Consider the following 27,424-nt stretch of genomic DNA (forward strand, 5'->3'; position numbering starts at 1 on the left):
AGTTCTTTTCGCACGCTATCGAAAAATCTAGTCATTCGTAGAATAGCTTTGATCTAGCTCTGAATAACAAAAATGCTGAAATTTAAAGACTTCACCTAGGGTAATGAGCCTATTTTCGCCCTAACCATTTGTGGTTACGTATATTGTATATACGACCACGGAAAGATCTTTTCGCGCGCTATCGAAAAATTTAGTCATTCGTAGAATAGCTTTGATCTAGCTCTAAATAACAAAAATGCTGAAATTAAAAGACTTCACCTAGCGTATTGAGCCTATTTTCGCCCTAACCATGTGAAGCCAGTGGTTAGAGCAGCGTTAGCCATCTTTGTTCAACGCATTGATCAGCAAAGATACTAGTGCCAATTCATACGCATTGCATCAATTGTATTCCGAGTAATTAATGAAATGGTGAGGCACCCTCCCCAATACGACTAAAATGGGCTCTTCACTCTAATATGCTCGAAAACTTAACGCTTATCGTGAACGAAACAGACTGTTATGCAACATAAGTGCATGGGAGAATGTATTACACAGTACTTGAAGTGCAGGACTATAAACAGCGTCATATGTGTAATACAAAAGGAGAAAAAAAGATTCCGCCAACTTACCACAGACTCCCCTAAATATAATAAAATGATAAGGACATCCATATTCTAACAGCAGCATTCACCCAAAGATTTTAAAACATGCTTCTTTTCAGCTAAAATTGCACATAAAGCTAGTATCGGTACGATAAGTAATCACAAAAGACTGATTTTTTTTTGCCCAGGTGCCCAACACCGCCAATAGGCGGGCAAAGTGTTTTACCAAAAAAGCTAAACTTCCGAATTATTCCACTAAACCAATTCGCATCTACAGTAAAATGCTACTAACAGGCTACTCAAAAATATTTTTTTAGTTATTAAAATTTCCAAAAATAGTTAAAATTTGTTTAATGAAGATTGCCACTAAACACAAAGTTTTTTTCCACGTTTTCATGGAATTTTCAACTTTGAGCTTCAATTGCCTTTAACAGAAAGCTACGATTATTCAAACAATGTGTGTGTATGAAAGGTGTTAGCGTTGGGAAGAAATACTAGTGCGGATGACAACATACAATCATGTTTTAGAATTTTTATTTAGATTTTTAAAGAGACCGCCTAGAGGCGGTGTTGGGAGCTAGAGGGTTAAAAATTAATCTTGCGTGATTGAGTGCTACTATTTGAGGGCTCTGCTGTTATCTCATTTAAAATGGTACAACGGTTTAAAAGTTTTACATATTTTAAAACCCTATTACATAGCCGTTCAGAGTCAGCATTTACAAAAAAATAAATCTCCATAGATTCCTTGAAGTCTCGGAACTGTTTCAATCGACGTTTTCGTTTGAGAATCTTTGAACGAAACCAGAATAGTTACTTCAAATAAACGTTTTTGATGAAATTGAGTTAGGTTCAATTAGTGGTGATGTTAGAAAAAACTGAAATATTCTGCAGGTTAGAACCCAAGACGATTTCCAGAACTGAGTTAGCTTTAGCATCAAGCATGAGCAACACGTAAGTTTTTAGGTGTAAATCCTAAATGTTGTAAATGCTACTTCCCACAGCAACGATTAAAATAATGATTCATAATTGGGTCTATCAAAATATTAAGAAAGTTTTGTCGTTCGCATTTACAAGGACTTAATGATTCTTTGTCTTGAACAAAACAATCTAGAAAAGGGAACTGGGGAGTACACAGCCCCCCCCCTTCTGTTCATTTTCTAACTACGTCTAGGTTATTCAGTAATTCATTCTGAACATTTCATTCAAAGTCTCTGCGATTAATATATTCTCATTTATTTAAGTTTTAAATGTCGATGTCGGTGGTGCACTGGCAGGGTTGGAAATAATAATAAATATCTGCATTTGGATTCAACCATAAGTTTTAAAATCTTTATTTTTTAAACTTTTTTTGACAACTCGTAGCAAGTTACCGTCTTCGATAAAGGTCTAAATCAAGGTTTGAAGTATAGTTTTTTAATGCTGGTTTTTCATATTGAGTGGAATAGCGATCTTTATTAACACAAATGCAAAATAATTGATTTACCCATATAAAATCCCATAGGGACCGTGTACAAATAACGTAGCTTTTTTCGGCGATTTTTGACCCCTCCCTCCCCCCTCGTAGCATTTGGTCACAAAATTCCAACCTCCCCCTCGTAAATAACGTAGCATTAACCTACCCCCTCCCACTAGTCCCATGCAAAGCGGCTGGGGATGAAAACAAGTTACATATGTTTTTCAATTATTTTAAATGCATGTCCTTTCAAAATGTTTGACAACTTTTATCGACATTTTCATTATAACAGCAAGTTGCGTGCAAAATAAGCCCATTTCATGACAAATACAGTGTTGATAGCTTTGTTTTGAATTTTATATGTCAAGGGGAGCATGAAGAGAAGTTCTTTCAGTTCACAATCCTGCAGCTGCCAATGATTCTAAGAAGCATACGTTCATTAAATCGTTGTCTGTAAACAATGGGTTTTAAACTTAACGCTACGTCGCACAACTTTTGACCCTACCCTCCCCCTCGTCACAAATTTGGTATACCGTCCCTACCCCCCAAAATGCTATGTCATTTATGGGCCCCATACAAACTTTGAACGCAATGCGCAAACCCGGGAAGCAACCAACCGCTACCAAATTTTGCACAGGCATTTGGGACCACAAAAGGAACTCAAAAAGTGCTGTGCCCGCTAGTTTAAATTATTTTGAAGTTTTCCCCTACAACCGCGAGCCACTCTCATGCACATGTTAGTATGATGAATACTTAATGAGACTTATTAAATCAAAATATCATTTTAATATAATTTATTCTTTCAGGATAGACAACAAACATGCCTGTTGCGAGCTACCCCGCATATGAAACAACTTGCAAAATATGATCTACATTGAAGTCTGCTATTGCTATATTATTGTTTTCATCTGGTGTTCTAAAATTCGGTCTTTAAATTTAATTTAATTTATGATTCATGTCCATATTATTTTTAAACAGCTATAACCTACGAGATTTACTCACAAAGCAACGCTAATCATTGGGACCAAAACTTTTTTGAGTAAAGGAGACTGAGGAGACTTGATCCTTTCGTCGTAACTTAAATGTGGACCAGAAAACATTATTCGAATATACTAGAAAGCTGCGTATGGTAGATTTGTCATAATATGTTTGCAAAAATTTCTTCGCGATGATTTAGTAGGAGCCCTAAACCCCTTCCATAATTTGGATATGTTCTGCTTTCAAGCCCAGTTCGTTAGGAAAATTCGATGATCAAAAATGTTCATGTTCACAAACAAAGTCAACATTCATCGATCTGCCTGTCGGTTGGCTATGCAGCGTTGACATCATGTACGCTTTGCTTGTGTGCACGATGATAGGTGATTTCAAATGTAATGGGAGTATTTCGCGTATGTACATTGATATCTTCTCTATAGAATCACACCTGTTCTCTATACAAACTTCAGATTAAAGCTGTGAAGCCACGAACAAGTTTTTCTCAAAAATATCTTCCCCAGGGATTTCCTGTGACCTCAAACTTTCATCATTTTTATTCGTTCTGCTCTCCGATCTTGTGTTGAATAGTGTTATTTTTTAACTACCTATAAGCGCAAGTCAGTCCCATGTTGATAGGGTGTCCCATGGAGTATGGGACCGACTTGCGATTATGGGCAGTTAATGCAAAGAATTGATTAATTATAGAAAAAGCATGGTGTTTTGCTTGATTTAAGAATTATGTTATAAAAAATGGTAACATATGGGAGCAGGAGAGGAAGCTATAAGGTGACGTAGCTTGTTTGTACTGAAGACTGTAGTCTCCAGCCCTGAAATGAGTCGAGAGTTTTGATAGATTAAAATTCGTTCGCGAATTATATTGCACGCTCTTGAATAAAGTGACATTTTTAATGTCACCGTGGTCGTGTCCTGTACACAACCCTTTAACTTTTTTGTTGGTTTCAAACATTAGCATCACTACCTTCATTTGAGAATTTTGATAATGTCCAGCGAAATATTATCGTATCATTATACTGATAGTGTCGCATACTCTCAATTTATTTGTTGCTTATTGTTTCAGAGAACGAGCACGTGTAATAGACTATAGCATTCCTTTCTTCCATGGAGGCGTATCCTTGCTTGCAGCACCCCAATCGAATCCTGACGTGCCACTTTTGGCATTTCTTTTGCCATTTTCTCCGGAGCTTTGGATTGCTATATTCACATCATTGAATATAACTGCTGTCGCTGTTGCAATTTACGAATGGTTAAGCCCGTTTGGTTTAAACCCATGGGGACGACAAAGAAGTAAAAATTTCAGCATGTCATCAGGTATGTTCGTGAATTCAACTCTAATAGAAAAGTAAATAAATAAAAAGTTCCATTTCAGCTCTATGGGTTATGTGGGGTTTGTTATGCGGTCATCTAGTGGCGTTTAAGGCACCAAAATCGTGGCCTAATAAGTTTCTTATTAACGTTTGGGGAGGATTTAGTGTGATTTTCGTTGCTTCGTACACTGCTAATATTGCAGCATTGATTGCAGGACTGTTTTTTCACAATGAAGCTGGAGGATACAGTGGGCCGGTATGTGTGAAAGCTCATTCACGAATATTGGATTATCAAACCTTTTTTTTAGCTACTGAAACAACGAATTGGTGCACCGGTTGCCACAGCAACTGAGTATTACGTTCAACTGAACGACAAGATCTTGTGGGAACATATGAAAAAATATCAACTAACGAACATTCAGGATGGCATCGAACGATTGAAGTAAGTACACTTGTGCCTGATCTAAACCTGAAGTAAGTATTGTTACTGAAAAGCAGAAGGTAAGCTTTTGAAGACCGTGGTCCCTCTTCAAGTCAAGAGGACCGTGAAGGGTGAACTCTCGCGGTCTCTTTAGCTAGCTTGAATCTGTCAGTCGGTCCAACTAACGAATCAAATTCGTTAGTTGGATAGAGATGTGGCCCAACCAGCGAATCACGATTTTGAGCAGGTTTAAAAAAAGATGACTTCCAAATAAAATATGAATTTTATCGTTGACGTAATTGCAAGCGTGACATAATTTAATAACCCGTAATTCACGATATGACGAAATATAACCGTGATCCGTATGATTTTACATGAATCATATACTTCACATGCGCAAAGACATAAAATTACACTTACTGCCATTCAGAGCAAACGCCATATGTGTCGTAAAATTACATGATTTCCGAAATGCTGCGCCATGCAAAATTAAAATGAAACGTAAAAGTAAGTTATTTTTTATGCTCGTATATGTCAGAGTCAGACGTTCCCCTCAGGCACACTTACTACATCTACAATTTTATCTCACTAAAACTTAAGCATGGTGATGTACTGAGATGTCACCAAATTTCAGGTTGTAGCTATGGAAAATAGATTGTATTTTTCTTAATTGAAATCTGGAAGGCACAAATCCCCGACTACATACGGGGAACGTGCCATTTGAGCCAATATATTCTGATACCTGAAGCTCCAGTTTCAATTCACCTTCCGCTAACAGAAGGACGAATACGACAATACTTAAAATCAACGGATAGTGTATTTAATATAAGTTTGCTTCCATTTTGCTGCGAAGCTTCACTCATCTCACAACAAACAAATAAACAATCATCGCAAAAATAGAATCAACAATGTATTATCACTCACATGAGATCGTGGCGACTATTATTTGTCGAATGCTTAACTTTCTTGTAGCACTAGCTTCAGCAGAGGTAGAATGCACTGGTGCGCATTTCTGTTTGCTGCTATTTGCAGATTACATTTAAAATCGCTTTACTTATAGGGAATAGTTGGTGGTGCTTTCAGTTTTCATTTTTTACCGATTTGATTTAGGTAGTTCTTGAAAGGCATGAAAGGGCAGACTGTTGGTAACATCCTTGAATTTTACTAAAAAATTTCTGCATTGGCTCTATTTTTAGAGACAAAAATATGTGACGCGGCAAAGCCGTCAATTAAAATGGCGGAATTCTAGAAAAAAAGCAATCAAATAAAAATTCAATTACTTTAGGTGTCTTTATGAAATGTGCTGGATGTTTTCCAATAAAACTGTAAATTATTCGACACTTGCCATTGTATTTTATATCTCAATACCGCGATATTTTAACTTTGACGCGTACTCCATATTGAAAAGCAAATTTTCGAAATTCTTCGACGTTTGACTGAAGTAAAGGTTCCCTGCATCGACGAAAATATTTGATGACCATTTTTGTACTGTAAATAGTAGCGCCAACTTGATCCGTGTGCGTCACCGCCAACATACCTCAACCGAATCTATCTATCTATCTATGTTTGTATGTATATGATTTATAGACTCCCAAACGGCTTGACCGGTAGTCGTACAAATTTATGCATAATAGGCATATATTATGGAGCGTGTTTGTGTGCTATTGATTGGGGGTTATCTGCCCGCCAGATGGCGCTTCGGAACAAATTCTGTTTTCCTCCTATTTTGTTGAAATTCGCAGCAACGCGCGATGAGTATGAGCTAGTACTTTATATGGAAGGATTCAAAAACTTTGTTTGTGGATATGTGTAATCTCTTTACGGATTCTGAAAGCTCTCTTTACGTACTATCGTAAAATATATCCATTCGTTGAATCGATTGAAAATCACCTTAAATTACGCAAAATGTTTAAAATAATAAAATTTACTTGGTATTCTTGAAAATACAATATCGACCACAACTTCTACTAAACAAAATATTTTACAACAAAAACACATTGGATAATGTGTTGCACATTACTAGAGGTACACATTGAGAGGCTGCGCGATATGTCTAATAAAAAAGGAGAAAAGAATATTAAAAGAAGCTAGCTTACCCCAACCACCGACTAACCCCGGGCTCCCCTATTTATTAAATTCCAAGTGACCTTTTTAGAGGGTACATAATCTCTGAAAAGACGAATTGGTGGGAAATTAGCAGGCAAATGGGAAGCTAAAAAACTGTTTGTGTTAAATCATAAGCAATTTAATTTATTAGCAGGCTAGTCTATTTTTTCTCATTATTATCCGATTTTTATTCATTTTTACATTTCTTACAAAAGAAATGTATAGGATTCGCTCAAACTTTGAAAATTTTTTCCGAGGCCCGGAGGGCCGAGTCTCATATACCAATCGACTCAGCTCGACAAATTGAGACAATGTCTGTATGTGTGTGTATGTGTGTATGTGTGTATGTATGTATGTATGTACAAAATGTCATGTAATTATCTCAGCAATGGCTGAACCGATTTTAATTAAACTAGTTTCAAATGAAAGGCCTAACGTTGTCATTTGACACTATTATTTTTGATTTTCGATATGTTGTTTACTTTCTGAAATGTGGGCGATTTTGTCAAAACACAGCAGGTTTTTCGCAAATAATTTCCGAACAATATCATATTGTCCCACAAACTGCACAGAATAAGAAAGCTTGTAAAAATACCTTTCTAACAAGCTACAGATTGTCAAAATCCGTGCACGAGCGGCGGAGATATTAAACATTTTGTATTTTTGGTCCTCGCTTACCAATTGCCACTAACTAAAAATGAGATTGTTTCATACAGAGTATTGCTTTACTGGTGTTTTAGGGGCAAAACGAAACCGATTTTGAATATCGGGGTATGAAAACACATATACGTGATTCAAGGAATTCGATGTTGGGAACATTTTGTGAATTACCTTTATAATAAATTAACTATTTCTCAAAAATCAATATATAAGTTCACTTCAATGACAAAATAATGTGTTGATAAAGAAACAGTGAGTTCTAGTATTTATCCCTTGGATTAGGCATTGCGTTCAATCATGAGGTAAATGTTGGATGGTATATCAATACACAGATCAACAAGTAATTCACCTAATAGTGAGATAAAAGATTTCTCATATAATTATACTCGTGGCGTCACCGAAAGTAAAGTAGTAAGTATGTTTGAAGCCCAAAAATCTAACGAAAATTTAGCTCTTTTGCAAGACTTAGGTTATACAGGTAATCTTCGATACAACGTACCCTCGATATAACATACCCTCGATATAGCGTCACTCGATATAACGTACATTTTTCCTCGATATAACGTACAAAATTTTTAATTAACTTTTCAGGTCCAAATTTCTTTTCAATTACGCATGTATTTCATATTTTAAGAATTCAATATGTTACAAACAATCTTAGAACGTATTAATTGGGCTTCTAATGAGCATGTTAGCAATTGGCTACTTCATTGAAGACTACGAGAGCGATTTTTTCAATTTCATTTGCGGATGATTGTAATTTATTAAAACCAAACATGTAGCTCAATAAATAATACAAGATCAGTAAGTTATAACTGAAAACAAAACTAATAATATTTGTGTGACCTTTGTTGGTTGGTTTCGCGACTGAAGAATCTGATTCTCTGGGCCGAATGACAATGTTTAAGTTTCATAGCATGCTGTGCCACAAAAAATAGCATGTCTAGCGCTATCATATTTGATGACAAACAGTTACAATCGCTTCCTGAAACTCCTGAATTCAGTACTTCGGATTACATTTTTTTATTATTCTCGACATTTGGGTCATTACATCAACCATAAGATCTACGATTCATATTGCAAGTAATGCGGACACATTCAATTCCGAATTCGGATATCCCTGAATTCAGTTCCCTGGACTCGTGATTGTTTTGTCTGTTTTACATTGATGTTGCCATCATGTGACACATGAAATGACGTTCCATTGACGATCTGCAAGGAATCCAGTGAAAATTCAAAATATCTGGTTTCTGAGACTCTTGAATTCGGTTACTAGAATCGAAGATTGTTTTCGAATCCTATTATGTGTCACATCAAATAAATAAGAGTGAAAGATCGTATTTGTAATTACACGGACAACTGTGCGTTTTACGACTGGTATGGGGTATTTAGGAAACCAGTTAACGGATTGAAATATATTTTCAGAAATTCTTGAATCGTGGATACAAATGGATCTTTATAGTCTATTCTAATGATGAAAGTTCATAAATTGCTCTTATTTGATGAGGCGCAGACGGTGGGAATATTAAAAAAACACTTAACAAGCCAAGACAGAATAATAATGACTAATGACTTAATAATTAGGAAAGAAGTCAAAATAAGAATATTTTCAATAAATTTAATTCATATATGCAAACAAAATTTAATTGTGGCATATTTTTTATACAACCACTATTTTTTATGAGAAAAGTTGTTTCACACTGTTAGGTAAGTTAGATTTTCAAAATTAGTTACGCGTTATCAAAATTCTACAAAATAATGTACCATGAACAACAATTCTGTGAGGATTTTGCATGCTTCGATATAACGATATAAGGATTTTGCATGATTCGTTATATCGAAGTTTACCTGTACTGGTTATGGCGTAAAAATTACTACTTACATTATTTATGATAAGAATATAAGAAATCAATATATCATAATAATATACCTATAAAAATAATGTCACTACATTAACCAACATTTGCCATTCCTCACACGCCCCCCCCCCATATCTCTCTCTCTCTCTCTCTCTCTCTCTCTCTCTCTCTCTCTCTGTTTCTCTTCTATCGCATCTATCTAGCTATTTCTGTATCCATTTCTAAGTTGTGTGATAAGATCTTCTGCCAATCTGAAATATTTATTAATTGTAATTGCGAAGGTTTGAGAAAACAAAACTATTTTTTGACTGCTGCTACATCAACTCAAATTTAATTCAATTGTATTCAAAGCCTTTATCTACACTATAATTAAGGAAATTCATGGCTATATCAGAAAAATATTTGGCTTAACTGGGTAATATGAAAGTTTGACATGAAAATTTTCAAAAAAGACATTCCACGTGCGATATTTAAACTATTCGTATCTCTATTGAATTTTGAATGAAACCTATGCTCAAAAACTGAAAGCTGAAGCCAGCAGGATTGGACTTGCCATCAACGTTTCGAAGACAAAATACATGAGAGGAAGAGGTTCTAGAGACGACAATGTGAACCTCCCACCCGAGTGCGGATTGACGGTGACGAAATCGAGATGGTCGACGAATTCATGTATTTGGGCTCACTGATAACCGACGACAATGATAACAGCAGAGAAATTCAGAGACGGATCTTGGCGGGAAATCGTGCCTACTTTGGACTTCGGAGGACGCTCCGGTCGAACAAAATTCGCCGCCGCACGAAGTTGATTATCTACAAGACGCTGATTAGATCGGTGGTCCTCTGCGGCCACGAGACCTGGACTATGTTCGTTGAGGACCAAAGCGCCCTTGGAGTTTTCGAACGAAAGGTGTTGCGTACCATCTATGGTGGAGTTCAGATGGAAGACGGAACGTGGCACAGGCGAATAAATGAGTTGTATCAGCTGCACATTTGTTATATTGGTACGAACTTTCATGAGAAATAACGGATCAAAGAACAAAAATATCCACAAATTAGATTCATTTGATTCATTTGTTTCATTTGATTCATTTGATTCATTTGATTCATTTGATTCATTTGATTCATTTGATTCATTTGATTCATTTGATTCATTTGATTCATTTGATTCATTTGATTCATTTGATTCATTTGATTCATTTGATTCATTTGATTCATTTGATTCATTTGATTCATTTGATTCATTTGATTCATTTGATTCATTTGATTCATTTGATTCATTTGATTCATTTGATTCATTTGATTCATTTGATTCATTTGATTCATTTGATTCATTTGATTCATTTGATTCATTTGATTCATTTGATTCATTTGATTCATTTGATTCATTTGATTCATTTGATTCATTTGATTCATTTGATTCATTTGATTCATTTGATTCATTTGATTCATTTGATTCATTTGATTCATTTGATTCATTTGATTCATTTGATTCATTTGATTCATTTGATTCATTTGATTCTTCTGATTCATTTTATTCATATCTTTAATTTTATGCATATCATGTTCAGTCATTCGTTATATTTCATTCAATTTGTTAGTATGAGTCAATTTATTTTATTAATCTTATAACTATTTCTAAATATAATCTTAATTTTTATTTAATAACCTAATCTAATTTGATTCGTGTATTTTATAATTTTGATTTGTATTAATTTTTCTACTTATTTTATGAATTTAAAAACCTATTATTTCATTTTTTGCTTTACTTTTTTATTTCGGTCGTTTTGTTGATTTCTAGAATTTATTCAGTTTATTCGGGATTTTATTCGTGCAAGACTAGAATCTGTTTTCATCCCACCTCTAGTTGGGTGCCTACTTCTCATGAGTTCTGCAAACTAATCCAATAGTGAAATGTGTAAGAAATGTCTCATCTCACTGCTAAGTGGATTAAATCGGTTTTTTGAATTATAACCCTATTTCAGATTTGTGAAAAAATCGATTAAAGGGCTGCATGATTTTGTATTAACAAAATATCTTTGTATGATTTTTTCTACCAAAATGAGAATATTTATTTAATTAGAAGGACGTAGCTCTGGACAGTTCGGTGAATTTGGCTCTTTCGATGCAATATAGACATTATTTGCTTCATAACAAGCAAAACATCACTGACGTAATGAGAAGATTCCATATCTAACCAGAACAGGAAAAGTGGCTAAAATCGTAAACAACCTTCCTAGAAAATATTCTTGGATACCTTCCTGTTGGAACGAGTTTTTTACTGGTTCACCCACTGTTGCAGATGACTTACTTAACCAAATATTTCTTGGGAAACTTAGACTGCTCCGTCGTTCAGAATTACACTGTTACCTCATTTCGTTGCATAGCAGTATAGAAAAACATGCCAGGAAGCTTGGTTGAAGTTTTCTACGTCCAAGTTTTGTAATACATTGCCACACAGGAAAATTTGATAGAATATCCACGGAGCATTTTTCGATGAAGTGTTTAGCCCACATCTTATGCTCATCACTATGATTCGGATTAGTCAATACCTTGAATGACTTCATTCCTCAATGCTGCTTTAAATTATACACAAATACATTTGACAACAGTTCTTTTAACTACCCTCTACTGGATACAGAAATTGTACACGTTAGTCATGTGAAGGATCTAGGAGTGATATTTGATTCGCAACTTACGTTTGAACAGTGCATCTCCTATACAGTTAGCAAAGCATCCCAAATGCTGGGATGCATCTTTAGGATTGCCAAAAATTTTACGGATATTTATTGTATCAAATATCTTTGTCGCGGACAATCCTGGAGCATTGCTGTGAAGTTTGGAGCCCAAACTATAACCACGGTGTTGAGAGACTTGAGTCCGTGCAACGACGCTTTTTACGTTTTGCGCTTCGTGGACTAGCGTGGAGAGATTCTGTCCGCCTACCCAGTTACGATTTTTTTTACCTCAACGATTCCTTTGTTATGCATACATTTTTGTTTTGTGTATGAGATTTTGTTTAGAGCTCAAAACAGCGATTTTTTAGGAAAAACGTACCCGAATGCAGGAAAAAATTAGTATTTATCCAACTAATCGTCAAGGTACAAGGAATACTTATATACTAATAGAATTTTATGAATTTTGTGATTTTAGTTGATCTATTGGTCTTTAATCATGATCACGGCAAACCTCTTAAATAAAAACTTGTTTCAATCCACGTAGTGGTGCAATTGTGCCTTTCTCATTTCTCCAAACTATGGCTCGGTGGCCGGTTCTGTTCAATATAATTGTGGAACGACGATTTTCAGAGTGATTGCATAACCTTTCTATATGAGAAAGGCAAAAATGTGCCATAATCTAAAAAAGTGGATTTTCGTCAAATTTCTTTTGAGTTTGTATCAAATCTCGACGGTTCATGCAAAATAAAAATTCTATTTTTAAATTTTCCTATAGTTTATATGGCAAATTTCTGTGTGGCCGCACTGTTAAACCCGTAACCCCGGAACCGGAATTCCGATCGACACAAAATTCAATAGCGGCCAATGGAAGGTTGTACCTTTCATTTGAGACTAAGTTTGGGCAAATAGGTCTAGCCATCTCTAAAAAAAATTAGTGACATTTTTGGCACATACGCACATACATACACATAGACACACTCACACACATAAAGACTTTTTCCGATCTCGACAAACTAAGTCGAATGGGATATGACACTCGGCCTCCGGGCCGGGATTAGGTTGACGATTTTCAGAGTTGTGGTAACACCAGTACCGAAAATCCCGGGAATACCGACCCATTCTTGGTACCGTAATACCGGTACTGAACAAAAGTCAGTACCGGTATTTTCAATACCATACAAATTTGTTTATTAAAAATATGTGGACTGTCTAGGGGTACCCGTTTCAAAATACCGGTCTGCAAGGTGGCTTGAAATTATATTTATTATCTTCTAGATAAATCGTTGAGCTTACACCTTTGTGAAGAAGTTAAGTGGGGCCTTCATCATAATTATTCTAAAAGTTAAACATTTCTAACTCTCGTTGTGCTGAACGGTATGTTTAAATTCCTGCACTATTAGGTCGAAATAAAATTTTAACGATGTTGTACTAAATCTCTGCTTTGATTTTTTTTATTAGAGACACTGATTTGTTTCCATTATTCCCTGGGCGGTGCGTAATAAGAATTTGACAGTATCTGTATTTGGTTTTCCATTAAATCTTTATCTATAAAATAACTAACATTGATTTAGTAGGTAACAATTTTAGAGTTGGTGAACTGCGAATGGAGCGAATTCCATTTTTTGGTGATCGGAAAAGTCAGAAAAACTCCATAGTTTACAGAAAAGTAAACAGCCTGGGTATACATAAGACAATAGCAGGCGAAACGCATAACGGTCGAAACCAATTTACAGCAAAGCGATAATGCCGAGAAAAATTCGAGCGACCTGTTCGGATTCAATGCCATGCTCGCTTTGATTTACTGTTGATAATAAGGTTTCTTACATTTACCATCTATTGATGTCGCACCGCTTAGCAGTTGCTGATTTCAAGGTGGCGTAGATCTCGAAATAAAAGAACTTGCCGCATACGCAAAATATCTTCTGCTGAAATAAGACATTCCATTCCCAAGTATTTGAAAACTATAAACATGTTTTTTGATCAGAACAAAACAAGCATTCAATTTAACTTTGAAGTGTTTTTTTGAAGAAAATATTCGAGTACCGGTACTTACCGGTACTGAGGGCGTCAGTACCGCAGTACCGGTTCTCGCCAAACAGAACCCTACTAACCCTACGCTGAACCCCAATCAATATATTTTTTAAAATTTGCACACTAAATTTTTATTGCCGAATGTCAGCAAAATTTTGCTGAATTTTGCCTAGCTGACATATCAGCAATACTCTCAGCAAAAAATATTTCGCTGAAATTACAACAATTTAAAATTATCAAAATTTGCTGAACTGTCAGTTTGATTTGCTGGAACTCAGCGAAATTGCCATTCCTTCACTGATTGTTTCAGCAATCAAATTCTATACATTTGCTGAATTTCGTCAAAATAATGGGCTTTACTTAAAATCAGCTAAACAAAAAGCTGAACTCTTAGCAAATCCAGTTTTGCTGAAAAGTTTCAGCAAAACTGGATGGTGTGTATGCCTGTTTATTTCACTGAAAAATGTACTACCAAAAAATTCGCATTCGAAAGGCAAACAGAGATGAACAGTAGCTATTTTATTGATGCTAATCATCGGCATGTTTTCGGTAGTGATCGCACGTGGCTTTTCTTTTGTCGGTTCTCGCGATAAAGAGGGACAACAGTTCAGGTCGATGCGCCAAAGGAGAATGTTGCACATTTTTTTTGTTCCGCGCGCGTTTTTATTAATTTTTAGTAGTGCGATCGATTACTTGCATTAAATTAAAATCCTGTTGGTTTTTGGTGCATTGCTAATTGTAATAAAGGACAACAAATGTGAATTTACCCATGCAAAGCATGAGCATGATGACTATACAACTCGTAGTTGCTACTCTGTGATTGTCCAGAGCTGGCGAAATTGCACAAGGAATCAACGAATGGAGTCTGGGAGTAGCTTACCGTTCTCAATGTGCACGTTCCGAGAGCTCTAAATTTTGAAGTGTCAATAACGGTGTCGGCCACGTCCTTACAGTCATCGGGGAATGAATGGAATGTTAGTGTAACAACCGTTATTATGGAGACCGTGTATACCTCTGCATCTCCACGGTTGTCACAGGAAGAAGTCATTGTTAGTGGGAGGGGATGGGTTACACAGGTCGGGATTCACCTGGATAAGTGATATAACCTATTTAACTCTTAGATGTTTTATCATGTGTTTATTGATCTGGGAAGCCGGCTGCCGAGAAATTTTAATAAATTTATCGTTTGTTGTATTATTAAATACGGAAATACACGATGCTTGAAATAAGCAACTTAAATTTCGGATAGCCGACTATTGGGAGTGTTGCATTTATTAAACTGCACTAAAATATATTTGAAATGTACGGTGAACAATTTAATTTTTGCAGTTTTCTTTATTCCGATGACCCTAGAGCAATAAAACATGTGATACGATACCTGAATGAATGTTAACATAAAAATTAAATAACATAACACGTAAAGAACATGTTTTTACATTTCTTACAAAAGAAATGTATAGGATTCGCTCAAACTTTGAAATTTTTTTCCGAGGCCCGGAGGGCCGAGTCTCATATACCAATCGACTCAGCTCGATAAATTGAGACAATGTCTGTATGTGTGTGTATGTGTGTATGTATGTATGTACAAAATGTCATGTAATTATCTCAGCAATGGCTGAACCGATCTTAATGAAACTAGTTTCAAATGAAAGGCCTAACGTTGCCATTTGACACTATTATTTTTGATTTTCGATATGTTTTTTACTTTCTGAGATATGGGCGTTTTTGTCAAAACACAGCAGGTTTTTGCAAATAACTTTCGAACAATACAATACAATCCCGCAAATCCCTGCACATAAATAGAAAGCTTGTAAAAATACCTTTCTAACAAGCTATAGATTGTCACAATCCGTGCACAAGCGGCGGAGATATTAAACATTTTGTATTTTTATTCCTCGCTTACCAATTTCCACTAACTAAAATGAGATTGTTTCATACAGAGTATTGCTTTACTGGTGTTTTAGGGGCAAAACTAAACCGATTTTGAATATCGGGGTATGAAAACACATCTACGTGATTCAAGGAATTCGATGTTGAGAACATTTTGTGAATTACCTTTATAGTAAATTAACTATTTCTCAAAAATCAAGTTCACTTCAAAGACAAAATAATGTGTTGATAAAGAAATAGTGAGTTCTAATATTTATCCCTTGGATTAGGCATTGCGTTCAATCATGAGGTAAATGTTGGATGGTATATCAATACACAGATCAACAAGTAATTCACCTAGTAGTGAGATAAAAGATTTCTCATATAAATATACTCGTGGCGTCACCGAAAGCAACTGTATGTTTGAAGCCCAAAAATCTAGCGAAAATTTAGATCTTTTACAAGATTTAGGTTATACTGGTTATGGCGCAAAAATTACTACTTACATTATTTATGATAAGAATGTAAGAAATCAATATATTGTAATAATCTATATATATATATATATATATATATATATATATATATATATATATATATATATATATATATATATATATATATATATATATATATATATATATATATATATATATATATATATATATATATATATATATATATATATATATATATATATATATATATATATATATATATATATATATATATATATATATATATATATATATATATATATATATATATATATATATATATATATATATATATATATATATATATATATATATATATATATATATATATATATATATATATATATATATATATATATATATATATATATATATATATATATATATATATATATATATATATATATATATAAAAGTCAATGTTTGTATGTATATGATTTATAGACTCCCAAACGGCTTAACCGATTACCGTAAAAATTTGTACATAGTAGGCGTTTGTTATGGAGCATGTTTATGTGAAATTGGTTGGGGATTATCTGCCCGACAGATGGCGCTTCTGAACAAATTGTGTTTTCCTCATATTTCGACGAAAGTCGCAGCAACGCGCGATGGGTATTAGCTAGTATACCTATAAAAATAATGTCACTGCATTAACCATCATTTGCCATTCCTCACACGTCCCCCATCTTTCTCTCTCTCTCTCTCTCTCTCTCTCTCTCTATTTCTCTCTCTGTCTCTCTTCTATCGCATCTATCTAGCTATTTCTGTATCCATTTCTAAGTTGTGTGATAAGATCTTCTGCCAATCTGAAATATTTATTAATTGTAATTGCGAAGGTTTGAGAAAACAAAACTATGTTTTGTCTGCTGCTACATCAACTCAACTTTAATTAGATTGTATTCAAAGCCTGTATCTACACTATAATTAAGAAAATTCATGGTTATATCAGAAAAGTTAGTGTCCGTGATTGAATTCGTTCGGGTGATGTTAATTGTTGTGGTCTAATTAAATCAATTTTCGATCGGGAAAAAGATCAATTACCGCCGCAAAATTGACACCAGCGGGTGCGCGGAAAAGTTTTCTGTAAGGTGATACGGTTTGATTAACGTTTAAAGTGCAATCTGCTTAACTAAAGCGATAAAACACTTTGCTATTGCCACCGGTCAGACACAACAAAAGCCAACCAGTGATCAGTGCCTTACTATTGCTTCGTTGGCCCGTCGCGGGGCGAAGCAAAGAAGAGCGTGAAACACCGATAGTCAGATATGACTACTGTGCTGTGCAGTGCGTGTGCCTTGAAAATTTCGTCAGCAAGTGATCGTGTGTATTGTTTCGGCGGCTGCGATCACATCCTACATGAGAAATGTGCGGATCTCAATACCGCTAGTGCAAGTGCCCTTAAAAGCAATAATGCGCTACGATATGTGTGTTTTGACTGTCGTAAAAAAAAGACTTGCCTGAATGATGTACTGAAAAAATGCGGGGAACTACAGAGCGCGGTTGCTGAACTGCAAAAGGCACAACATGAGCTGACCAACAAGTTGTTGAATGAATGCGTGAGTAGAATCGAAAGCGGGATCAAGCAGCAACTTGCGGACCTTTTCCAGTCTAGCAAACAAGGATCCGTGAATGTTAACTCCGGCGAAAACTTAAATGTTCTATCATATGCTGACGTCGTTCAAGCCAATGTGGGCCACCCTGCATCAATTAGAAAGAGGAAAGCTGCCGTCATGACTGCAGGTGATCTTCCGGTGCACAAACAGTCAAACTCTAATTGCGACTCCATGGAAGTAGGTCAACTTCGGTCGGGCAAACGTCGATTTTTGACCCTTAAAAGCAATAATGCGCTACGATATGTGTGTTTTGACTGTCGTAAAAAAAAGACTTGCCTGAATGATGTACTGAAAAAATGCGGGGAACTACAGAGCGCGGTTGCTGAACTGCAAAAGGCACAACATGAGCTGACCAACAAGTTGTTGAATGAATGCGTGAGTAGAATCGAAAGCGGGATCAAGCAGCAACTTGCGGACCTTTTCCAGTCTAGCAAACAAGGATCCGTGAATGTTAACTCCGGCGAAAACTTAAATGTTCTATCATATGCTGACGTCGTTCAAGCCAATGTGGGCCACCCTGCATCAATTAGAAAGAGGAAAGCTGCCGTCATGACTGCAGGTGATCTTCCGGTGCACAAACAGTCAAACTCTAATTGCGACTCCATGGAAGTAGGTCAACTTCGGTCGGGCAAACGTCGATTTTTGACTGTTCCACCTAGCAGTGATAACCTTGGCAATGAGAATACGCCCAAAAGCGCACCCCTGTGTAACTTTGCAGAAACACATCCAGCTAAGTCCAATGCAATTGTGAAGCGAGAGCGAACAGTCATCATTAAACCAATCGAGCAGCAAGTTGCGACTGTTACAAAGCAGGAAATTCAAGGCAAGCTTGACCCAGTTTCATTGGGTGTCAAAGAGGTATATTACCGACCCAATGGAGAAGCAACTGTTAGGTGTGACTCCCGTGAATCAGCGCTTAAATTGCTCAGTACAGTGAAAGCGAATCTGTCTGAGAAGTATAACGCCGACGTCCAGAAAGCTCTAAAACCCAGAGTAAAAGTTGCTGGTTTTACTGACGACATCACTGCGGAAAACTTCGTGGAAAAATTAATTCAGCAAAATAATTTTCCTCAGCCTGCCAATCTGACGGTGATACGAATTGTGCGAAACGAAAAACACACAAATAATCCGATGTCTGCCATTATTGAAACTGATGCCAAAACATTCGAAAAGCTGATGCAACTACAACATGTCAACTTGGGTTGGATGCGCTGCAAGATCTCTGAATGTGTAAACGTGCTCCGCTGTTATCGCTGCTCGGAGTACGGCCATAGAGCTGCCACATGCAAGAAGTCCCCATGCTGTCCGATTTGCGCCGAAGGGCATGAGCACAAAGAGTGTGTCTCAGATATCCAAAAATGCATTAATTGTCACAATGCAAATGTGACAAGAAATCCTGAAGATCAAACGCCAACTGATCATGCTTCTTGGAGTTCTGAGTGCCCCCTGTATCAAACTCGACTTAGAATGTCACGCCGTATTATTGACTACAGTACATAGCAACTAGCGCAACACGGCGAAGCCACCCAGTTTTCCGACCGATGTAATCAGCAAGAATCTGCCACCGACGCCCATATGATTGACACGGAACATAGATGTTATAGCAGCGACCTTTCCCGGTCAGGTAAAGCTAAGGAGGGTATATGTCCTCCCGAAGCTATTCGAGATACTGCGCGCCCTGAATCTGGTCTACAATTGCAGTTTACCAACGAACGGAATCAGCTTGACTCCATCACCGACTCCCATCTGTTTGCCATAGAATTTGGATGTTATGGTGGCGACCTTTCCCGGTCAGGTAAAGCTAAGGAGGGTATATGTCCTCCCGAAGCTATTCGAGATACTGCGCGCCCTGAATTTGGTCTACAATTGCAGTTTGCCAACGAACGGAATCAGCTTGACTCCATCACCGACTCCCATCTGTTTGCCATGGAATTTGGATGTTATGGCGGCGACCTTTCCCGGCCAGGTAAAGCTAAGGAGGGTATATGTCCTCCCGAAGCTATTCGAGATACTGCGCGCCCTGAATTTGGTCTACAATTGCAGCTTGCCAACGAACGAAATCAGCTTGACTCCATCACCGACTCCCATCTGTTTGCCACAGAACTTGAAGGACACGACATCAACCTTTTCCGGTCAGATAACAACGCTCTAAACAAGTCAGACCAACTCGAAGGACATGGAATTCCTGTATCCGTTTCCTCAGGTAAATACAATGAATGTATATGTCCTTCCGAAGTAGGACATACAGATGCTGCCCCCGTTGAAAGCCCACCCCATTTACAGGCATTTGCTTCCACAATCACTCGATCTACCACCGTTCAACCGTCAGGACAAAACTTGCAGGGACATCTTAAAATCTACTATCAGAACGTGAGAGGGCTACGCACAAAAATTGATGAGCTGTTCGTCGCTGCTTCGGATGTTGATCATGATGTTATTGTTCTGACCGAAACGTGGCTGAATGATCAAATCAACTCGCTCCAATTATTTGGCTCAAGGTACTCTGTATATCGTAACGATCGCGATCCTAATAGTGCAGGGAAGAAACGTGGTGGTGGTGTGCTCATTGCAGTTTCCAACCGACTCTCATCCAAACACAAAAATGACACTCACAATCTCGAACAACTCTGGGTAAATATCCGTGCCCCCTATACTAATCTCTGTGTGGGTGTTGTATATATTCCCCCCGATTCCGCAAGTGATGTAGAAATTATTCAGAAGCACATAGACTCCGCACTTGACACTGCAACTTCCATTGAACCCAACACGGCACATCTACTATTTGGTGATTACAACCAGCCTGGACTTCTTTGGAAGAGCACTCCTTCCGGGTATGCTTTCCCAGACCCTTCTGAATCAACCTTTTCGAGGGCGAGTACTATCTTACTGGACGGAATGTCTGTACTGAACATGCGACAAATGTCTACAGTGAATAATAGGCGAAATCGAATCCTGGACCTCCTGTTTATAAATGAAGAAGCTTCAATGAACTGTACCGTATCAGAGGCACTTGAGCATTTAGTTGCTGTAGACGCACATCATCCTCCACTTCTGATAACGCAGATTTGTCCGCAGCTGGTTCTCTATGACGAGATGGAGGATGTCAGGGAGTTCAACTTTTCGAAGACTGACTTCTCTAGGCTTCATAACTCACTACAAACAATCGACTGGGAGACTTTCTTGAATTTCGCGATCGATGTAGATGCTGCCGTAGAAAAACTCTCACTGGTGTTAAAACAGCTTTCGTAAAGAAAATGGGCTTCCTTCCAGTATGTTCCTCGCAGGTCAAACGTCCAATACTCCCAGCGGTATCTGTAATTTGTTCGCAAAACATTTCTCGAGTGTGTTTAAAAATGAATCGGCTAGCTCAACTCAGGTGGACTGTGGCCTTCAAGATGTCCCTCGCGATGTAATCAATTTTGGAAACATTCAATTTACTGACGAAGACATTATGGCTGCCATAAGCAAGTTAAAGTCCTCTACATCGGTGGGGCCAGATGGGATTCCTTCCATTATACTGAAAAAATGCGCAAGCGCATTGTGTACACCTTTTCGACTAATCTTCAACCAATCACTGTCGCAATCAGTGTTTCCCGTGTGTTGGAAAAAATCAGTAATGTTTCCCGTTTTTAAAAAAGGTGATAAGCAAAATGTTGCGAACTATCGTGGTATAACCTCGCTCTGCGCTGAATCAAAGTTGTTTGAGATCCTAGTAGGAAATATGCTCTTTCGTGAGACCAAAGCATACATATCGAAGGACCAACATGTTTTTTTTGCAGGCAGGTCAACAACCACCAATCTAGCCCAATTTACATCGTACTGTATTAAAAACATCGAAGATGGATCACAAGTAGACACTATATACACTGATCTTAAAGCTGCCTTCGATCGTGTAGACCACTCTCTTCTTCTGGCAAAGATCGAGCGACTGGGTGCTCCATCAAATTTTACAGGATGGCTTAAATCATATCTCATAGATCGTTCTCTGTCCGTGAAATTAGGAAGTAACGTGTCATATAGCTTCATCAACTTGTCGGGTGTACCTCAAGGGAGCAATCTCGGACCGTTGCTTTTTTCTTTATTCTTCAACGACGTCTGCTATGTTATACCCCCAGGGTGCAAACTCATATATGCTGATGATCTCAAACTCTTTCTCATTGTGCGGTCAATAGAGGACTGCATCGAACTTCAGCGACATCTAGATGCTTTCTGTAACTGGTGTAATCGCAACTTGTTGGCTCTCAGTGTGTCCAAATGCTCTATAATATCCTTCACGCGCAGAAAAAATCCAATTCTCTGGAGCTACAACATCGCCGGCCAATTGCTAGAGAGAGTGTCAGTTATCAGAGACCTTGGTGTACTCCTGGACTCGCAACTGACATTCAGAAACCATTACTCTCACGTTATAGCACAGGGAAATAGAAACCTTGGCTTCATAATAAGAATCGCCAACGAGTTTACTGATCCATATTGTCTGCGGGCATTGTATTTTTCACTTGTTCGGTCTGTCCTGGAAGCTTCCGCAGCCATTTGGTGTCCTTATACGAGCATTTGGACTAACAGAATTGAAGCAGTACAAGCAAGATTCCTCCGCTTTGCTCTTAGAAATTTGCCGTGGCGTAACCCAACAGAGCTACCACCATACATTGATCGCTGTCGTCTGCTCGATATGGAAACTCTGGCAAAAAGGAGAAATACATCCAGAGCGATATTTGTTGGGAAAATATTGACTGGCCAAATGGATGCCCCAGATATTCTCTCACAAATCAACATTAACGTACCCCCCAGAAACCTTAGATCGCGTAACTTTTTAAGACTAGACTTTCAGCGCACCGAGTACGGTCAGAACGAACCCATAAGGGCGATGTGTAATGTTTTCAATAGTGTGTATGACCATTTAGATTTTTATGTTTCTAGTGATGTTTTCAGGAATAGACTTAGGAGATTGACTTAGCTTATAAGATTATGTGAAAATATTTCTGTAATGTTATTGAAATGCTGTATACCTTGTATGTAATTTTGTTAATTTGTAGTGTCAGTTCATTGTTATTGTAGGAAAAACATGCGAAAGGATTATGGGTTTTTACGCGCATTCGAGGTCTGCTTCTGAAGTGAACCTTGAAATGGGCTTTTCCCATACAACAACATTAAATTTCATGTAGACCAACATGGGTCAGATGAAAAATGGAAATAAATAAATAAATAAATGAATAAATATTTGGCTCAACTGGGTAACATAAAAGTTTGACGATGAAAATTTTCAAAAGAGACATACCACGTGCGATATTTAACCGTTGTGTGTCCGACGCGGTACCCGGGTACCTTTTTAAGTTTCAATTAATTAAATTCCTATGTTTTATCCATAGCTGGAAATTGAAACTTTTTGACATCTTAGAACTTCACTAAGTCAAGCTTTTGGGTTAATAATATTGTTGATATAGTAAGGGTGGGAGTGAGGAGGGGCTCCTCATTTTTTTTTACTACGTAACAGGCCGACTTCGGTACCCGGGTACCCACAAAACTAAAATGCCCGTAACTAAGGTAATATCCAACCGATTTCGATACTTTTGGCCGTTTTGGATTCAGGAACTCATCCACTTTTGGACTTGATAAAAATGAATCGGGTTACTTCATTCGGTTCCCGGGAATCCGGGTTTCCGGAAGCAAGTTCCAGTGCTGGGGTACTATTTGCGAACTTCAATGGAATACTAGCAATATGGGTATCAAAATTCTTGGAATTGCATCAGTAGGCTGTATCTCATGGTTTTGGAACCATTTGGTGATTTGACCCCGGAACGGACATTCCGGAGCAGGTTCCAGTGGGGCCGTGAGTGACCATTCCATTCCAATTCCATTTTTCAAATTGCCATAGAGTCCCCTAACAATAAAAAAAAGTCTTCCGAGACAATTTGAGGAGTTTTGATACTCATATTGCTAGTACATTATTAAAATTTACAAATCATATCCTAGTACTGGAACATTACTCCGGAAAATCCGGATTACCAAAAACCAGATCCATTATTTTGGTTCTATTGTACAGAATTGGACAGAAGTGGACGAGTTCCTGAATCCAAAATATCTAAAAGTATCCAAATCGGTTAAAGAAAGCCATAGTTATGAGCATTTCAATTTGTGGGTACCCGGGTACCCTCGTTGGCCTGTTAAAGGTGTTTTTTGTTGGACACATAACTGTTAAACTATTCGTATCTCTATTGAATTTTGAATGAAACATATGCTCAAAGACTGAAAGCTGAAGCCAGCAGGATTGGACTTGCCATCAACGTTTCGAAGACAAAATATATGAGAGGAAGAGGTTCCAGAGACGACAATGTGAACCTCCCACCCTTGTTCGGATTGACGGTGACAAAATCGAGATGGTCGACGAATTCGTGTATTTGGGCTCACTGGTAACCGACGACAATGATAACAGCAGAGAAATTCAGAGACGGATCTTGGCAGGAAATCATGCCTACTTTGGACTCCGGACGAACAAAATTCGCTGCCACACGAAGTTGATTATCTACAAGACGCTGACTAGATCGGTGGTCCTCTACGGCCACGAAACCTGGACTATGCTCGTGGATGACCAACGCGCCCTTGGAGTTTTCGAACGAAAGGTGTTGCGTACCATCTATGATGGCGTGCAGATGGAAGACGGAACGTTGCGCAGGCGAATGAACCATGAGTTGTATCAGCTGCACATTCGTTGTATTGGTACGAACTTTCATGAAAAATAATGGATCAAAGAACAAAAATATCCACAAATTAGATCCAGGAAAAGAAGTCTACCAAAGTTCCCACTCTCGATGGGGGATGCAACTACAATGTGTCTTCTAACTTCTCGTCGCCCATATCTGGATATACTGAGTAGTTTGAACCATTTCTTTTTCACAGTATTGGTCTGTATAGGACTTATTTATCCATATTTCCTGCACGAGAATTCCGAACGAAACAATATGAATATAGATGAAGGATGAATGGAAATAGACTGCATTGCAATCAACTGAATGCACGGCTTTTATGCTATCGACATAGCCTAGACATTTCACACTATTTAATTCAATGCAAATAAAAACTTTGAAATATCTACCTGTCTCATTCACGAATCGCATTCTCCCTATCGTTCTCTGTTCAAGGGGCTTGAAAGCACATGTGACCTTGTCTCACTTTACTATAATCAATTGCGCGTTAAAATACTGGACCAGTAAATTCTATTCTGTACATAAATTTTTTTTCGGGAATATGTGACCAAAAAGTAAACTTCGAATTCCAAAGCAAATTGAACGTTCCAGGTTCCTGATAACTAATTAAGGTCCAAAAATAAAGTAGAAACACCATATAATCTTAAAACGACGCCGTCAAGTAAAGAAGCATCAAAACGAAAAGAATAAAACCAAAAAAGACGGAAGCCCTAGAAAGTCTATTGCATATTTATTAGCCTTTTCTCATAAGATGGAATTTTCAAAAACATTTCAAAACTTTCTGATGCAATGGTTCTCAACTTCGTACAATCCGGCTTATTCATTTTCTTTATTCAAAAACGATTATAGCTTCAAATATATGACCATTTCTTTTTAATTAATTATTTCATTCAGCATCTTTTTATTCGTTTTGTTCATCTGCGTTCATTTTACTTATTTTATTCGTTTTATTCTTTGGAAGCACTCTGATCAGTTTATTCTTTTTGTGCATTTTACTCATATCATTAATTTAAATTATTTTATTCATTGTTTTCATTGTATGCATTTTATTCATTTGTTCCAGTTTATTCATTTTGTTCAGTTTCTTCATTTTAATAATCTGTCTACTTTTTCAGTTTTAATCATTTCATCCAAATAATTTATTTGATTCAATTTATTTCTTTATATTAATTTATAACCTTTTACCATTGTTTAATTTTTTATTTTATTCAATGCATTTAATTCTGCTCATTTTCTTCTTTTTATTCATTTTATCACTTCAGCTCATTTTGTTTATTTGATTCGTTTGTTTTATTTATGCATTTCATTTTGTTCATCCATTCTTTTTATTCATTTGATCCATTTCATTAATTTAATTCATTTGATTCATGTGATTCATGTGATTCATGTGATTCATGTGATTCATTTGATTAATTTGATTCATTTGATTCATTTGATTCATTTAATCCATTTGATTCATTTGATTCATTTGATTAATTTGATTCATTTGATTCATTTGATTCATTTGATTCATTTGATTCATTTGATTCATATGATTAATTTGATTCATTTAATTCATTTGATTTATTTTATTCATATCTTTAATTTTATGCATTTCATGTTCAGTCATTCGTTTTAATTCATTCAATTTGTTAGTATGAGTATTATTAGTATTATTCTATTAATCTTATAACTATTTCCAAATATAATCTTAATTTTTATTTAATAACCTAATCTTATTTGATTCGTGTATTGTATAATTTTGATTTACATTAATTTTACAACTAATATTATTAATTTAAAAACCTATTATTTCATTTTTTTTGTTTTACTTTTTTATTTCGGTCGTTTTGTTGATTTCTATAATCTATTCAGTTTATTCGAGATTTTATTCGTGCAAGCCATGAAACTGTTTTCATCCCACCTCTAGTTGGGTGCCTACTTCTCTTGAGTTCTGCAAACTAATCCAATAGTGAAATGTGTAAGAAATGTCTCATCTCACTGCTAGGTGGATTAAATCGGTTTTTATAAGAATAAAATACTGACTCTTTAATAACCACTATCCGCACGCGATGTTATGCTATTTTTCGACTAATTGCATTGGGGATAAACAAAATGAGGCGATAACAAACAGTATCGTTTACATTTGCGACGTGAACACGGAAGTATCCCGAGTGATTTCAAATATACATCCACCGAACCTTGCATGACGAACAGATCAGCGATCTCACGAACGCGCCACTTGCTACTATGTCCATTACATAGCCATACATATTACTACTATGCGTAATTATTCTCATCTATAAGGTATAAGGTACGCAACACAACTGCGTATTGAAAAAACCACAGCCTCCCCCTCAAGAGCACCACCCCGCCCGGACAACTACCCCCACTCCACCAACCACCCCGCACAACCTGGATCGCCACAATCCAACAAATCGACCGATTCTCCCCCTCCAGAGCCCAACAAACGCCCCAGATGGATAAACCGCACACAACTCCCACCCGCACTCAAAGAAAGTATCCTGAGCTTTTATTACGCAGCTCACGATCGATGGAACGCATACAAGCTGATATCAACATCCTTGCCTCTTGTCATAGAACCAATTTAGTAACGAAATTCGTGAAATACCTCTATCTAAGCGTAACGAAAACTCGAATCGAACGTCCTAGTCATCG

General features: G+C 36.9%; 1 protein-coding gene across 10 annotated transcripts in view; it reads left to right on the plus strand.

Annotated features, from left to right (window-relative positions):
• LOC131691421 (uncharacterized) overlaps positions 1 to 27,424 on the plus strand; it is a 1,322,992-nt gene that overhangs the window by 1,187,478 nt on the left and 108,090 nt on the right. For all 10 annotated transcript variants that reach the window (XR_009305769.1, XM_058977802.1, XM_058977800.1 and 7 more), the window contains 3 exons: positions 4,088 to 4,338; positions 4,397 to 4,590; positions 4,643 to 4,776. Coding sequence is in view for 9 of the 10 variants with exons in the window: in XM_058977802.1 (XP_058833785.1) it covers positions 4,088 to 4,338; positions 4,397 to 4,590; positions 4,643 to 4,776 (579 nt within the window). In the remaining variant the exon portion in view is untranslated. The remainder of the gene's footprint in view (positions 1 to 4,087; positions 4,339 to 4,396; positions 4,591 to 4,642; positions 4,777 to 27,424) is intronic.

The sequence above is a fragment of the Topomyia yanbarensis genome, chromosome 3 (assembly GCF_030247195.1).
Source record: "Topomyia yanbarensis strain Yona2022 chromosome 3, ASM3024719v1, whole genome shotgun sequence".
NCBI classification, from domain to species: Eukaryota; Metazoa; Arthropoda; class Insecta; order Diptera; family Culicidae; genus Topomyia; species Topomyia yanbarensis.